The sequence below is a fragment of the Dama dama genome, chromosome 20 (genome assembly GCF_033118175.1).
Source record: "Dama dama isolate Ldn47 chromosome 20, ASM3311817v1, whole genome shotgun sequence".
NCBI classification, from domain to species: domain Eukaryota; kingdom Metazoa; phylum Chordata; class Mammalia; order Artiodactyla; family Cervidae; genus Dama; species Dama dama.
This window is the reverse complement of record NC_083700.1, coordinates 29615952-29633426: the sequence shown is the minus strand read 5'-3', so window position 1 is coordinate 29633426 and position 17475 is coordinate 29615952. Positions and strand designations below refer to the sequence as shown.

Here is a 17475-nt window from a genome sequence, read left to right as displayed (position 1 = left end):
AGCAAGCTCCGGGAATTGATGATAGACAGGGATGCCTGGCATGTTGCAGTGCGTGGGGTCACAGAGTCGGACACAACTGAGCGACTGAACTAAGTCTTCAGAAGTAGGACACAGCAGAACACTTCCAGTAGGTCAAGGAGGAGGAGAAAAGGAATTTCATCAGGACATTGAGCAAGTCAAGTGTAAGTTAGAAATGTGTGCCAGCTCACCTGGGCATCCTGCTCCTCGAGGTATAAAGATGGCACCATGGTAGTGGGCATATTTGTGATAGCTCTCTAAATGCTTGTCTCGAGTCACACCATTCCAACCTGAACTGGTTACCCTCTATAGAGTGTACAAATATAATCCTGGGGTCTTTTCACCCATCTCCTTGGAAGCGTCCCTCTACCCTTCTCCTGTGTTAGATCAGAAGAGTTTATCTTCCAGTAGCTCCTTATGATGCTCAGGAAGTAAATGTTTTTAAGATCTCATTTGACTGAAAATGTCTTTATTCTGTTTATTCTTAACTGATAATTTGACCACCTGATGAGGCCTAGATTGTAAACTTTTTCTAAGAATTCTGAAGGCATGGCTCCATTTTTTTCTTTCTAGTTTCCAGAAATGATGTTGAGTGAGCTGGAAGATACTTTGACTGATTTATTTTTAAATATGTAACAGATCTCTCCTCCCTGCGATCTTGCAGGACAGGCTTTGCTGTCATTATATCATAATCATAAACTTACCTCTGCAATCCAGAAGGTAAAGAAAACATAGAACCCAAGGAACTGCAACAAAAGCACAAAGATTATAGGAGACTGTGAGCAGATGGGGGTAGAGGGTGCTCTCCTGAGCTACAGAAGAAATGGTCTGGGAGTCAAATTTTTGAGTTGTCCACAGTCAGCAATGGTGATCTTCCTGCTGGTCTCGCTATTATTACTGGACCCAAAATACTCCATGGCTTCCACAATATTCATATGCTTTTCTTTTTTTTTAAATTAATTTGGCTGTGCCAGGTCTTAGTTACAGCACTCAGGATCTTCCATCTTTGTTATGGTGTGTGGAACGGGCACGTGGGATCTAGTTCCCTGATCAGAGAACCTGGGCCTCCTGAATTGGGAGTGCAGAGTCTTAGCCACTGGACCACTGGTGAAGTCCCTTACTCTCTTTTCACCTTGCCAAAAATCATGTGCTTCCCATCCAACCATTCAGTCTTGGCAGTGCAGAAGAAAACTGGAGATGATGGACTTCTTATTAAAAAATTATGTAGTTCAGCTGAGGTTGAATCTGGGGAGAAGGGAGAGAAAGAATGAAGGAGAATGGAACTTGATGTGACAGAACAGTCATGTCTACCAGGGGAGGGATCTTTCTTGCATTATGAACCCCTTTGGGAATCTGATGCAAATTATACTCTATTAAAAATGCATACACACATATAAAACAGGATGTGAAGCAGTTCATGGAAACCTTGAAACTATTTATAGATCTTGAGCCAGTTAAAAATAGTGTATAACCTTTCAGATATTTGCCCATATGATAGAAAGTCACTTCCTTTTGTATATAAATTCCTAAGTAAATTTAGAAAAGTTAGAAGTGGAAATGGAGAGGGTGGGAGAAGGATGCTGTTTCCAGAAAACTAGAACATAGAAAAATCCTAAATCATACAAGTACTTTTCCCTTTGAATGTGGCTAACTTTGAAAAGTATACTATCAACCCATGGTGCTCAGTCATGTTTGACTGAGTTATGTTCAACACATCATAAAATTTAAAAAAAAATTGTTGAAATTAAAATGCAATTAATTCCCCTTCCCATCATAAAGACATACATAGCAAGCTTTATCTTCAACAATTTTAACATGTTACTGAACTTTTCCTAGGGTTTGGGCTATTGAGATGCATTTTAGATGCTGATTCTAATCTTTAAAGATTTTTAAACTTCACCACTTTACCTTTTTTTTTGGACATGTTTTCTAAGTACTTCATACATTTCTCTATTGTCCTCTAATTAAGCAGTCAACAGCTCAAGACCACTGGGCTTCTGACTGAAGTTAAAGACTTGCCAGTTTCAACAAATATCATATATTCATTTTCCAGTCACTTTTAAGAGCAACGTATGAAAATATTCAACACATTATATACATACTGCTATATAAAAGATGAGTAAAGCTGATGGTATAAGCTCTACCTAGTAATACTGAATATTTGATAGATAACAAATGAAACTCCATACTATTATATAGAGAGAAAAAGTATGAGTGTATAAACACAAACATTTTGATTTAAAAAAAATCATATACAAATTACAGACTTAGCTTTAAAACCACTGACCCTTAATATTGTCAATTATACCCCACCCCCCAAAAAAGCACTATACCTTCTGTAGAGTCAAAGCTATCGTTTTTCCAGTAGTCATGTATAGATGCAAGAGTTGAACCATAAAGAAGGCTGAGTCCTAAAGAATTGATGCTTTTGAACTGTGGTGCTGGAGAAGACTAAGAGTCCCTTGGACAGCAAGATCAAACCAGTCAATCCTAAAGGAAATCAACCCTGAATATTCGTTGGAAGGACTGATGCTGAAGCTCCCAATACTTTGGCCACCTGATGTGAAGAGGTGACTCACTGGAAAAGACCCTGATGTTGGGGACGATTGAGGGCAGAAGAGGGCAGCAGAGGATGAGACAGCTGGATGGGATCACCGACTCAATGAACATGAGTTTGAGAAAATCCCAGGAGATGGTAAAGGACAGGGAAGCCTGGTATGCTAGTCTATAGGGTCACAAAGAGTTGGACGTGACTTAGTGACCGAACAACAAAAAGCACTATTAATGTAACAGGTACGACAAGTTCTAGGTTTTAATGCTAAACATCTTCTAACTTTTTTCTGGTGGGAGTTCATCTCAGTGATTTGTAAAAGGTCTCTGTACAGGCAGACTATGTATCCTTTGATATGTTGCAAATATTTTTTTCTGAATTGGTTAGGAATCTTTTATAATTTAATTCTTTACAAGTGGAGGGATAAGAACACAACTATGGTGCTAACTACTGGTTTCAAAACCTTGATAACACTTTCTAGCTAAAAAACTTTAGCAAATTACTTCATCAGAACCTGTCAGTTTGTATATGAGAAGAATATATAATTCCATAGGCTTTTGTGAGGATCCATTTTTTTTTAACTCATGTAAGTTTAGTTCATCTATCTAAAGTGCTTAGAACAGTGCTCAGCACATACTAAGCTTTATGTAACTGATGCTTACAGTGATGATGATCACAGATAACATAATGGGAGCCACTGTATTAGTCTTATTTGGTAATTAAAAATTTGTTTAGAACTACCTCTTTATTTGAAATATTAATAAATCAAAATTTCCAACTTCTTGTACATGTTGAAAACTTTCAGTAAGGATCTCTTGGGTACAAAATATGGTCCCAGTGACTCAAAATTTATTTTATGAACATTATTCTAAAGCCATACTAATCTTGGAAGTCTAAAGTTCTCTTTTTTTAATAGCAAAAACACAAAACAAAACAAACCACCACCATGTTGAAGTTTTTTATTTTGCTAAAATGTACAAACAGAATACAACTATCCACATTTTATGGTTTCTAAACATATAACCACTGATGGCTTCCAAAAGATGCTGATGTTCTTCACAGTTAAGATGCCTGATGTTCTGTGAAAGCCCAACGTACCTTCCACTCTACCCACCAAGCCAGTCTACTTCAGAAGTCCTGCCGTATGTTTTCTTTGTTTGCCTCTCCGTGTTGCTGCTTCATTTGAAAGAGCTCATTTTCTAATTGTACAATAGTCCTTTCAATCTCATAATTCTTACTGACCAGGGATACCCAGCTAGAAAAGAAAACAGAGGGGAAAATTACCTAAAGCGAAATTTCTCTTACAAGATGTTTATAGTATACACAAAACTATACACATTTATCGTACACACATTTTCAACCAGTATATACATTTTTAACCATAATACTAACCTTCACTTTTAGCTTTACATTTTCAAAAGCTGAGGCACAATTAGGGGGAAAAGTGAGTAAAGGGTATGTATACAGGACTGCTCTGTACTACTTCTTAAACTGCATGTGAACCTACAATTATCTCAAAATAAAACATTTAAAAAAAGAACAAATTAGAAAGAGCTGAAGAGATATGAAAGAGTGATTGAAGTTAGTATTTAATTGGGTTAGAAAAGGATAGAAAATAAGGCAAAGGCAATAGTTAAAAATGAAGAAATTTCTACAGCTGCTAAGACAGAATTCCACAGATTCAAAGAATCTTCCCCTTCTCTCAGAAAAAAATCTCTAGGACAAATGAAATGAACACACATGTACATGCAGAAGATTATATCAATCTGAAGAAGAGTGTGGAAAGATGCAGTAATAGACTGATAACATGGGGTACTCAGAAGATGAGGGGAAGGTGGAATAAGGACAATGGTGTGGGTAATGGAGGCAGAGAGATTAGGGAAAGAGCAAGTCAAAAAAGAAAAGAAACGATTAAAAAATGACTATATTCAGAGATTTGTACAAATTTATTTGAATATATGAAGAACAACGTTGAGAAAACAAAATATATAAACAAGGGGGGAAAACTCCTGAGATATACACAAATGATCAAGAAAGTAAGGAATTTCCCTCCCATAAGAGTTTAAAAATAGACTTTTTATCCTTTTAAAGGGTAGAATTCTATTCAGAAGTAGTGGATGGAAAACAGGGGACCCTAAAATAAGGATAAATTAGCAGTGGTTCAATTTTTTGTTTGTAACTCTAACTTCCTTTCAAGCTCATACTTCAGAAACAGGCAGAAGCAGTGAAGACTGGGATTCCGGAAAAGCATTTCTTTGATACTTGTGGCACTCTATTTGAATACTGTTTGAATCATATTGTTGAATCCTGATCTTAACACATGCCAAACAATTTAAAAGGTGATGGAATTACAGATACTCACGTTGACTCCATTTCTCTTAATTTAGATCCAGCTGTGAGTTGCATGTTCTTTCGTTGCCAGTTTAAGTCTTGAATATGTTTCCTGTTAAAAAAAAAACAAAAAAGATATTTATACAGCCCACCTAATTCTAACATAAGATTAAAATCAACAGAAAAGTCTATAATTAACACGTCTTTAACTGCTTAAGAATGGACAGTCCCTCCTTTCCTGTGCTTTTCCTTCTCTCTGATAGCTTTCGTTCAGTTTTGGTGAGTATTCTTTCAGATACTTTTCTGTATGTATATATACATACAGAGGTTAGGGTGTGTGTGTGTGTTTAATTTAATATAAATCATATTATATGTATTATTCTACTACTTTTTCCTTCTAAAAGTATCATTTCAATAATTGCAAACTGCAAATGACCCCAGAGAGATGTTTTCAGATCTCACGTCTATTTCTTTTCAACTCAGGTAGGGCAAACCCAACACTAAACACTGGACAGAGTGGATCATCAATTATTTACTCTCATATGACTATAGTCCAGTGGTTCCTTTTTCTTCTCATTGTATTTACTAAGGATTCACCTAAAATTCATTCTAAAATAGAAAGAAAAACAATTTACCTTAACTTCTGAAGCTCTTTCTGTGCGTGCTCAATCATATGAACTAGATTTCTAAAAAAGAAAATCAGATTAATGTACATTAAAATCAAATAGTGCTAACTGAAAGTATACTGTCTAGTTGACACAAGGTCAAGTTTTTTTGCTAAAAATAAGCCAGTATTTTTTGAGTTCCCTGTGCCAGACATCATGTTAGACACACTACAATACTAACCTAATTCTCACAAGAGTTCTATGAGGTAGACATTATTATCCCCATTTCACAGGTTAGGACACTATATTCAGATTAAGTAACTTGGTCAAGGTAACAAACATGATTAAGTCTCAGAGGTGAATTCAGGTCTTATAAACTCTTGAACCCAAGCTGTTTACTAGAATTATGCTTTTGTTACTTGTATCACATCTTAGGGAATATCTCACGAGTGCACTCATTTTACCACTCATGAGTACACCTCCTTTTATCTCTATTTCTTCACCTACATTTAGTATGTCACTCTCTCCTCCTGTCTACTGCTAACCAGAGAGAAGAAAAGAACTGTTGTGGAAGGCTGCAGATTCAGATTCCAGTCCAAATCAGCTCTAACCAGCAGAGGGGAGAAGTTGAGTTATACAGAGTTCCCTGCAATTATCATTAGAGAAATGGCTCAAGGGTAGAGTTCAGTCTCTTTCTTAAACTACAGCTTTACTAAGATATAATTCATATACCCTATCAATTTCCTCTTAAGGCAGGAGAGTCCATTTCAACCATACTGGCTCTATTATGCTCTGGCTCTAGATCCAGTATTATTTTCGGGCTTTGTGACTCAAATTTCCTGCTTCTCTTCTGAGTTAATTCTCCTATCTCTACCAACTGATTTTCAAAAACTAACTCTAATTCTATACAAATTTGGTCTCCAAACAGTGGTGCCTCTCCAGGCTTTCTTTCAGCTCATCCCACTTTGACAATTATTCCACCCTGAAGACAATAAAGGTTAGTACTCTATTCCTGACCTCTGACCGTTAATAGGGAACTTTTCTTTGAATCACCTCTTTCTGAAAGCCCAGCTTATTTGTTGTCTTCTCCCTTCTTCTAGCTTCCCTCTTAAACACTCAGGTCCCTCCTCAAGTATTAAGAATGCTGAAATTGACCACATCGTACCATGGGAATCAGAAGACTTGGGGTCTAGTCTCAGCTCTGCCTTAAATAGCTATGCTTCCTTGGATGAGTCATTCGATATCACAAGGGCTAAATCTGTTTATCTGTAAAATTAGGGGCTGACCTTGAAGGTTTCCCTTCAGTTTCAAGTAAAGAATTCTCTCCTTATTAGAAACATCCATTGGGTTTGGAGGAGACAAAATAATGGGCAAAAGAAAGACCGACACTACAAAGTGTTATGCAATTAAATGGAAAACAAGTGATGCGCATAGTGATTTGTATAGTTACTCAAAAGATGGAGAGTACCAGAGGCAGAATTTTAATCAGGGAAGAAAAGGAAACAGATTAAAGTCATGCCTTGAATAAGCTGAATTTGGGTAGAATAGTTAAAAGGTATTTCAGGAGGAGGCAAGGCCTGAGTAAAGGCTCAGAGGCAGATTTTATGACAGTCACCAAAGAGGGGACTAGACTTTTGCTTTGAGTATCACGTTAAATAGCCTGGACCTTCCTTGGTCCACGCTGCCCGTAGCCGCAGCCCATTGGCCAACCCAGCGTCTGCTGCTACTGCAGCCGTGGGAGCGCAGGTGGAGACCATCTCTCCCGCAGACGGGCGCACCTTCCCGAAGCGCGGCCAGACCTGCGTGGTGCACTACACGGGATGCTTGACAGTGGAAAGAAATTCGATTCCTCCCAGGACAGAAACAAGCCCTTTAAGTTTGTTCTGGGCAAGCAGGAGGTGATCTGAGGCCGTGAAGAAGGGGTTGCCCAGATGAGCGTGGGTCAGACAGCCGAGCTGACTATCTCCCCAGACTATGCCTATGGTGCCACTGGGCACCCAGGCATCACCCCACCCAATGCCATGCTCATCTTTGAGGTGGAACTTCTAAAACCGGGGTGACAGGAGTGGCCTCCTCCCTGAGCTCCCCATTCTTGGAGGTGCCACAGAAGGATCTGGCGCCTCCAGACGCACACAGCGAGTCTGTATTCCACTACACTCTTTGTATAAACATCTTCCCAGACTGAATGTGTCCTGTCACCGGCTTTGCTCTTCCCCTTTCTCCTCGTATGTGTGTTGACCTGAAGTATATGCCATAAACCTCAAATTACTCAGTTTGTTTTTGTTCTGGGGTGAAGATTGAGTTTTAGTCCTTTGGATCTAGGTTTCCAATTAAGTATTAGTCAAGTATTAACAACACAAGTGATGAGTTAACTTTAGACTAGGAATTGGTGTTGAGGGGGTGGGGTGCAAGAATCTTTATTTTATTGGATGGAAGTTTTATCTATTATATATTAAATGCTCTTGCTGCTGCACTGCAAAGCCATAGCAGATTCAAGGCGCTTTTGAGGGCCGAATTATTCTCCAAGTTGAGAGATGTCATCGGGTTGAATTGAAAGCCCTACCCAAAACTGCAGTGGGAAGGGGGAGAGCACTTGCCTCCACTGCCCCACCCTCACCCTCCTTGTAGACCCTCTGCCTTTTGAAAGCAGATCGTTTTCACTGAGATGTTGAACATTGCAGATGTCTGTTCCCTGAGATCTCTGAAACCTTCATGGCCTGGCCTTTGTTTTTTGCTTCCATCCTGTGGTTTTTCTAATGGATGGATATCCAGGGTTTTTGTAACTGCATAGCTATCCAAGCTCTACTTCCTAATTTTTAAGAACTTTAATAGAAAGTTAAATTGAAGATGCTGTTTGTAGACACTTAACTCCCATGAAAGCCAAGCCATCATGACAAATCCTTGAGTGTTGTCTTAAGAAAATGATGCTGGTCACCACAGCTTCAGCAACTCCTGTTTTTTGATGCTCAGCTTCCCATGCTGATCTCAGAGTTTCCTGGCTTCTCCTTGCCCCCTTTCACCCCTTTGCTGTCCTGTGTAGTGATCTGGTGAGAGAAATTGTTGCCTACTCCCCCAGCCTACCCCTATACCCTGCACTTACATGATTGCAATAAAAGTGCTTTATGCTGGCTTTTCTCAAAAAAAAAAAAAAAAAAAAAAGCCTGGACCTTAAGTAAAGAATAATTATTAAAGCTTTACAGCTTTAATTATGAAAGCAATGTTCAATCCGCGGCATCTCTTTCCCTTCTGGCCCCCATCTGTGTTCTCCTCCATTCCTAGAATGTTCTCACTCTCCTCTAAACATCCATATTTCACCCTTTTCTGAAAACCTTGTACACTGCTGATGGGAATGTAAATTGGTGCAGCTACTATGGAAAACAGTATGAAGGTCCCTCAAAAAATTAAAAGTAGAACTATTAATACCATATGATTCAGCAATTCCACTCCTGGGCATATATCTGAAAACAAAATGAAAACTGTAATTTGAAAAGACACATGCATCCCAATGTGTGTAGCAGCACTATTTACAATAGCCAAAACATGGAAGCAACCCAAGAGCCCATCAACAGATGGCTGAATTTAAGATGTGGCACATATATACACATCAACAATGGAATTACTACTCAGTCATAAAAAGGAAGTATTGCCACATGCAGCAATGTGGATGGTGCTAGAGAATATTATGCTCAGTGAAATAAGTCAGAGACAAATACTGTATGATACCACTTATATATGGAATCTCAAAAAATAATACAAATAAAATATACACACAAAACAGAAACAGACTCACAGATATAGAAAACAAACTTGTGGTTAACAAAGGTGAGAGAAGCGGAGGAGGGACAAATTAGGGATAGGTAACAGATACAAACTATTATATGTAAAGGAGATAAGCAACAAGGGTATACTGTATGGCATAGGGAATTATACCCATCGTCTTGTAATCACCTATAATACAGTATAATCTGCAAAAATACCAGATCACTATGCCATACATCTCAAACTAACACAAAACTCAACTACACTTCAATAATCCCCACCCTCACATCTCATCTTTTTACAGTGGACCTAATCCTTAATGTCCCCTTCTCGGATCTCTAGTTTATAGACCACAATGCAGCACATGCCTCCATACTGCCAAAATGAACTCCTTGGTTATCTGGCCGAGAATATCTTGCCTCCTCAAGTAGACAAAGAAAGCTTCTTGAGAACAAAAATCACATTTTTCACTTTGTGAAATACATGCTGTTTTGGATTGATTTGTTCTCTTAAACTTCTTAATCGTCCTAACTCCCGTGTTCCTTTGTTTGCCTTGCAATGTTCTCAATAGAGACTAAACTGTTCTGCAGTTTCTTACATTCTGGATTTTGCCCACAGATCCTTATGTGACCAAAGAAGTTTAAACATGATTCTGAAAACTTGAGAAAAGCTATTTATCATTTTGTGATTTTTGCTTTACTGTTTCAGGAATCATACTCTAACAAACGGTTTTATACAGTCATGAGAGTCAATGGCCTTAAACTGTTAATAGAAACATGGGATTTTAGGACTCAAAGAAGCCATGGAGATCATCTAACCACTAACTTTTACGAATTGGAAACTGAACCTTAAATACCATAGACAGCAAAACCTAAAGCTAAAGCTAGTTCTGTGGGAATAAATAGGAGTTCAGTAGCACTCTTGTTTCTGGTGTTAATTCTCTGCTTACAATCAATTCTCATTATCTGCAGATTCTGTACAAATGAATTTGCCCATTAACTCAAATTTATTTGTAACCCCCAAATCAATCCTTGCAGAGTTCTGTGATCATTCATGGATGTGCTCAGAGCAGCAAAAAATTCAGAGTTGCTGAACATGCGCATTTCCAGCTAAAGAAGAACAAAGGGATATTCCACCTTCTTGTTTCAGGTCTCATGCAGAGATAACCAGAGGAGAGAGTTTAATTTCCAACTCTGGCAAGCTACTTAACACTTCTGAACTTTGCCTTCTCTTTTATAAAATAAATAAAATACAGAATCTGTCAGGGTGAGTTGTTATAAAGTGTGTAAGATTATCATCTATGTGAGATGTGTATATATACACACGTACATATTTCTCCCAAATACTGAAATGGTTCAGTATTTACTAATTCAGTATTCAAGGCCACTTTAAAAAGCAGAAAGCACGACTAATGAGAGCTGACTGTAAAAGCACCGCCCCCGACATTAAGGATTATAGTCTACTACCAAGCTGTTTTGTAAATCAGACCTCAGAACTTGTTACCGCAACGTTATACAATAAATGTGTTAGGTTTAGGTCCCCTTAAACAGGTGGGATGGGTTTTAAAAAAAAAGGTTTCTTACTCATTATACACTTTCCAGGCATTGCATCCATGCTGGGACATTAGTTCCAAATTCTCAATTCGGACTGCCTGATGCTCTAACTGCGCCATAGAATTGTTTACGCACTCTTGCCATGCAGTGATGTCATTTTTCTGACCGGAGGAAGGGGCTGGAAGTTCATATCTGAAATTAAACAACAATGAAATAAAACCACATATTCCTCCAACTCTTTCTCTCTACTCCCAACAGAATGCCTCGTAGGTCTACACACACTGTAAAAACAGAAGACTGGAAAAAAAACAAACCAACCAGAGATAACATGTAGGCCTTGCAATAATAAGAAGCCTATTTATCCTAAGAATCAATTTACAAATAAGATCTAGCATTATGATATACAGTAACAAATAACTGTTCACTTCAATGTGAAATGATACAATAAGCTAAAGTATGCATTCACATAAAGGACTGTTATATTAGCTATTAAATGTTACTAAAGAATACTTAGAATATTAAAATGTTTGTAATACATTAAGGGAAAAAATCAGGATATGAAAAACTATGCTATCATTTTGTAAAACACACCTACATCTATCCACCTTCCTACCCACATATCTACACCCCTCTAGAGAAAAAAATGGCAAAGGTATACAATGATTTTTACATTTCACACTTAAGTCTTTTCTCTATTTTTAATAATACCCAGTCCTTCAATACTGCCAATATAGCCAGCAACATACACTCTTCATAAATCCCAGCTCCTTACTGAGTTGCTACAAACTAACTTTCAATTTCCATTTTCTTATTGTTATTAGATATTGTAAAAACTTCACATCATTCCTATGAAAAATTGAGGGACATGCAGCTGAGACTAAGAAGTGATAAACTATTTTCTTTTTTTAAAAAAGCAAACTTTACACATGCATCATAAATGTAGCATTTTGAGAACTTCAAATCATAACCCACAATAAGAAATATTTTACACTGTGACACAGTATACAAATACACATAACTGAACAGAAGTTTCACAAAACAGTACTTAACTTTACATGCAACGCGTTTTGATACTTTTTTATCTTCCTTAAAAAAAGTTCTATGATGTCCTACTATAACTTCACAATCAACTGCTTAATGCATTATAACCTACTTATGGGTTTAAAATATGCTGTTATGAAAGAGCTACCATCGTGAAAACCTTTAGAGCAGAAGCACCTAGAAATGTGAGAACTAAAGAGTCTTAGAAGTTTTTGTGCTTTTATCATGTCAGGCCACATAGGAAATGGAGCACAAGAAAAGACGAAATCTGGTCCTTTGGTTCTATAGGCTCAAATCCCTCTTATAATCTGTATGTATGCTGAGAGGATAACCCCACTGTTCATGTGGCCCTCTCCGCTCTGCCAGATTATATACTGGTTCTCATTTCATGGTTATCTCAGAGCTGAAGGGGACCTCAGATGGTAAGCAACCCAATTCTCCATTTTAGAGAAAGTAACAAAAGAATGTTTCGGGTTTTTTCCCTGAGGAAGGAGAAACAGTTTTGTAGTAAAGTGGTATGGGAAGGGAGATAACAGAACCAAAGTCAAACTATGCAGGCACTCTGAGTTTACTAACACTGTCTGTGTAACAGTGAAGCACTACATGTCTAATCAGGAACATGTCCTTGGGAATTCTTCAACATGAACTTATTTTTCCATTCTCTTGTTATTGGATTTTAAAGAGTTTACATTTTAATGATGGTGGAAAGAACATTTTTGAACATTAACAAGATTATATAAGCCACGAGTGTAACTATTATATGAAAAAACATGTATAATATAAAAGCAGACAAGTTTTTTTCCTTTTCCACATTTATTTGAACATGCTACATAAGTTATCAGTAACCTCAGATGTGCAGATAACACCACACTGATGGCAGAAAGTGAAGAACTAAAGAGATTCTTGATGAAAGTGAAAGAGGAGAGTGAAAAAGTTGGATTAAAACTCAACATTCATAAAACTAAGATCATGGAATCTGATCCCATCACTTCATGGCAAATAGATGGGGAAACAGTGACAGATTTTATTTTTGGGGGCTCCAAAATCACTGTAGATGGTGACTATAGCCATGAAATTAGAAGACGCTTGCTACTTGGAAGAAAAGTTATGATTAACCTAGACAGCTTATTAAAAAGTAGAGACATTACTTTGCCAACAAAGGTCTGTCTAGTGAAAGCTATGGTTTTTCCAGTAGTCATGTATGGATGTGAGAGTTGGACCATAAAGCAAGCTGAGCACTGAAGAACTGATGCTTTTGAACTGTGGTGTTGGAGAAGACTCTTGAGAGTCCCTCTGACTGCAAGCGATTCAACCAATCCATCCTAAAGGAAATCAGTCTTGAAGATTCACTGGAAGGACTGATGTTGAAGCTGAAACTCCAATACTTTGGCCACCTAATGTGAAGAACTGACTCACTGGAAAAGACCTTGATGCTGGGAAAGACTGAAGGCAGGAGGAGACAGGGATGGCAGAGGATGAGATGGTTGGATGGCATCACCAACTCAATGGACACTGAGTTTGAGTAAACTCACCAGGAGTTGGTGATGGACAGGGAGGCCTGGTATGCTACAGTCCATGGGGTTGCAGAGTCCGACACAACTGAGCAAATGAACTGAACTGAACTGACAGTTGTTTTACTAATAAATTAAAATTAAAGAATGATCTGAGCCCAGCTGAACCAAGAATAGGACTTACCGTTTCATACTGAGCAATTCAATTGGTTGTCGAGCAGCCAGTCTTTCAAATTCATTTCTCATTATGTCTGTCTGATATATAAATTGAAGAAAGAATTATTTCCAAAATCCTATCAACAAACAAATTAAAAACCACCAAACAAATAATGGATCTAACCTTCTTAAATACTTATACTTTACTACTACCTATAATAATGGATCATCCCCCCATCATCGACTCTTCTCTGGAGTCAGTGCTCTCTACAATGTGGAAAAGTGCACAGGCACACACCCATTTCATATGTAAAGGGCCCCCCAAAGAAAAGCTGTTTTTCTTGTTTAATCACCAAGTCATGTCTGACTCTTTTGTGACCTCATGGACTATAGCCCTCCAGTCTCTTCTGTCCATGTAATTTTCCAGGCAAGAATACTGGAGTGGGTTGCCATTTCCTTCAGGGGATCTTCCCGACCCAAGGATGGAACCCATGCATTGGCAGGTGGATTCCTTACCACTGAGCCACCTGAGAAGCCTCTAACAGTTTTACTATTTTCAAAAAAATTTGGTATAGTTCTACCACTTTAGGTCAACATCCTATTTCATTTAGACTAAAGAGTAAGCTAAAAAGGTGTTCTAGAAGTCCACATTCACTGTTTAAATGCAAAACTTAATGCAAAACTGTTTAAAAGTTTTGCATTAAGTATGTCTTCTTGGAGAAAGCCTTTTTAGGACTACTGCTGAGCTTCACAGGACTCTAAGAAAATATGGTTATTTAGCTTCCTGTAGAAACTAAGGCATTCTAGATAGAACCCTATGCACAGTGACAGAGTAAAAATTAACAATTAGGTAAGAAAGAAACTACAAATATACAGTACAAGCTATCTTCAGTCATGTAACCTCAGAGCCCTTACCTAACTCACGTGACAAGCAACAGATCTGAAATTTTAACTTAACTCTCTTCAAAGACTGAGACAGCACTCACAGAGCTAAGTTATAAAAGGAATTCTAGGCATAAATGGCATACATTAAGCATTCATTAAACTGGCTTAGAAGCTCTTCATACATTCAGTGATAAATATTTGGGTGCCCATTTTCTGTTTTAAGTGAAAACACAGTGGTGAAGAAGATGAAAAAGATCCCTGCTCATGGAGCATTCTCATCTCAGTTTAGACAGCTGTTCCTCAATCAAACTTTCTGAAGCAGTCACCGAGTCACTCTACATCATATTATTACTTTAATTCTCTGTATAGCTTTATCAACAATCTCATATTTTCTGATTTATCTGTCTCACACTTTAGAATGTAAACTCCTGTTCTCTAATAATTTGTGAAGAATCAATCTTCAGAAACAGTTGTTAAATGAACTAATGAAAGAGCAGTTTCAAAAGCAGTTTGAGGAGTGCTTAAGGTCTTGGGCAAATTAGCCTAAGCTCCAGTTTTCCCATCGAAAAAATTGGAATATTAAACATATATAGTTTACACAGTTTTTTTAGGACTGAGATAGTGAGCACAGTATACTATTAGCTCCCACTATAAAAAGTGCTAAATAATCAGTATACTAATTACTAAGATAGGAAGCACAGAAATAATCAGTATACTAACTATAAAGATAGGAAGCACAGGTTATATCTAAGAGAGCTAAACACAAAACTGGCTCAAGTATTTGTGACTGAATGCAATTATCTGAAACTTTCAGAAATCAAGCTAGTAAGGACTCATTGCTGTCCTTAGTTCTTAATGTGGTAACGTCTATATTTGGGTAACAACATTTAGAAAAAGCATGGGAAAACAAGTGTGTCAGTAGGAACATCTCTCTTCTACTTAAAACTTAACCACTATTTTTTTGAGTCCGTGATGCTACCCAACCATCTTATCCTCTACCGCCCACTTCTCCTCACCAACTCAATAGACAAGAGTTTGAGTCAGTTCCGGGAGACAGTGAAGGACAGGGAGGCCTTGGCGCTGCAGTCCATGGGGTCTCAGAGTCAGACACGCCTAAGCGACTGAACAATTAGACCCTGAACAGTATTTTGGATGGGCTTCCTTGGTAGCTCAGTTGGTAAAGAATCTGCCTGCAATGCATAAGATTCGGGTTCGATTCCTGGGTTGGGAAGATTCCCTGGAGAAGGAAATGGCAACCCCACTCCTGTATTCTTGCCTGGAGAATCCCATGGGCAGAGGAGTCTGGCCGGCTACATATAGCCCACAGGGTTGCAAAGTGCTGGACACGACTTAGCGACTAATCTACCACCCACAGTATTCTGGGTGCACTTCTAGGCAAAATATCTAAACGGTTTAGTATGGTTCACTTAGATATTATTTGTCTCTACAATCAACGACATACATTCAGTAAATATTTAGGCTTTGAAACAAAGGCCGCAATGCTGTGGCTCTCAGAAGCTTAGGTAATTAGGCTTTTGTGTATTTTAAAAAACAGCCTAGATCACTTGTTTTATACTTAGAGGAAGAGGATCCCTTTGAGAATTTACGCAAAAACCTATCTTGGAAAGACGTAACACTAATTTTTGCATTGTTAGGTCAGTCTGTGGAGCCCTAGGAAGTCTTGTGGGTCTTAGAACTCTGGAGGAGGCTTATCTATGCAGCTATTTTCAACTGACTGACAATACTGACAACAGGGTAAGTAGTAGTGAAGCAAGTAACACTTAAGCTGGAATTTACAATTCACTTTTAAGTGAAAGCTTTTAAGGTAAAGGCTCTCGATCCAAAGGGGTTCACTGTGCGCTGGGCTCAAAACATCACTTACCTCAAAAGCAGAATAATCTGGGGCCGTCAGGTAGCTTAGATAGTTCTTCGTAGGTCGGTATCTACGAGTTTCCTCCTCCACCAACGCCGCAGCCTAAGGACGAAAAGAAGACAGGGTACGAGCAGCAAATTGTTAGGCGCTTCTTCCGGCACTATGGGCCAGCCAGCGCTGAGCCAGTTACACAAAACCCCGAACTTACCGCTTCGCGAACACCAGGCGCTTCGTAACCCTGATCAAAATACGGCAGCGCATCCACCACAACCTCCCCGGCCACCAAACCAGTGCCCGCCATCCTTAGATTCACTGGAGCTTTCTAAGTCTGCGCCGGTTCAGGTTCACTTCAATACGCCAGTGCCCGACGCTAACGTAATCACGTCACCTGCGCCCGACACTAACGTAATGACGTCACCTGTGTATCTGCTTTGGCGCATGCCCAGTTGTTAATTCTGAGGGCGCGCCGGCTAGAAATTGCCCGGCCATTTTTGTTTTGGTCGGATATGACGTCACTTCGTGGTTTCCCAGAGTCCCCGGTACGTCTGTTTCCTGTCCCCGCTTGCTCCATCTTTTTGCCGTCGACTGGCAGCCAAGTGCGTGGGATTTGGGGCTTTCGGTTTCGACCAGGATTCGAGTATATGGAAGTGTAATCCTTTAAAATCTTTGGAGGGAACTGGCTGCAGGATTTGGCAGGGAGAAAGATACTGGGTTCCCACCTCGGCATTACTCCCCTAACCTTCCCCCTTCTTCCCTTAAACTTCTTTCCCTTTGCAGTTCCTTGCTGTGTTCCCACTATTCTTTGTTCTCGGCGTCCTGAGAAGCTTTGCAGTGACTAAATGCAGGGAGTGGGCTCTAGTCTCCCGTTAAATTGCGAAGCTTTAGGTCTGCAGTAGGAAACGAACCTGATCTCCCCGCCCCAGGGCGAGATGGGTGACTGCACGTTAATCCCATCTTTTAAAAAGGCTGATTTTTGCCTTCAGGGCGTGTCTAAAATCCAGTCATTTTGCCTTTACACTCTTCTCATTGCCTCCAGCCACTCCTGCTATTGCTGATGCCCAGTCCCTGGTCCCTGGCTTCCAGTTCCCTTTGATAGTAGCACTATATACTGTGCCCGGTGTGCAAATCTAGACCCCGACTTCGCCAAGAGCTTGAAAATGTTGGCCACGGTTATTAGGCTTGGTTACTCTAG

The 17475-nt window shown here is 39.0% G+C and overlaps 1 protein-coding gene and 1 pseudogene across 2 annotated transcripts; one reads left to right on the top strand and one right to left on the bottom strand.

Moving 5' to 3' along the window:
- Nucleotides 1-625: 625 nt before the first annotated feature.
- On the bottom strand, nucleotides 626-16663 carry BCAS2 (BCAS2 pre-mRNA processing factor). Of its 2 annotated transcripts, XM_061121088.1 has the most exons (8): nucleotides 16492-16663; nucleotides 16293-16385; nucleotides 13554-13624; nucleotides 10848-11009; nucleotides 5536-5586; nucleotides 4932-5012; nucleotides 3668-3824; nucleotides 626-1263 (listed from the first exon to the last, which is right to left on the bottom strand). In XM_061121088.1, the coding sequence occupies exons 1-7, from the start codon at nucleotides 16582-16584 to the stop codon at nucleotides 3698-3700; spliced, it is 678 nt and encodes a 225-aa protein (XP_060977071.1). In that variant the 5' UTR covers nucleotides 16585-16663; the 3' UTR covers nucleotides 626-1263; nucleotides 3668-3697. The 2 variants fall into 2 exon arrangements, with proteins under 2 accessions (XP_060977071.1, XP_060977070.1); XM_061121087.1 differs by lacking the exon at nucleotides 626-1263 and having other exon boundaries at nucleotides 3514-3824; nucleotides 16492-16662.
- Nucleotides 5599-10841, top strand: LOC133040870 (peptidyl-prolyl cis-trans isomerase FKBP1A-like; annotated as a pseudogene).
- Nucleotides 16664-17475: the final 812 nt, after the last annotated feature.

What these genes read in the sequence shown, in the direction of transcription:
- BCAS2 (XM_061121088.1), bottom strand. Translation starts at nt 16,584, where the DNA reads ATGGCGGGCACTGGTTTGGTGGCCGGGGAGGTTGTGGTGGATGCGCTG. An exon ending in GAATTGCTCAGTATGAAACG is followed by an intron (nt 11,010 to 13,553) that starts GTAAGTCCTATT and finishes GTTTAATTTCAG; the next exon opens with ATATGAACTTCCAGCCCCTT. An exon ending in TTAAGAGAAATGGAGTCAAC is followed by an intron (nt 3,825 to 4,931) that starts GTGAGTATCTGT and finishes TTTCTTTTCTAG; the next exon opens with CTGGGTATCCCTGGTCAGTA.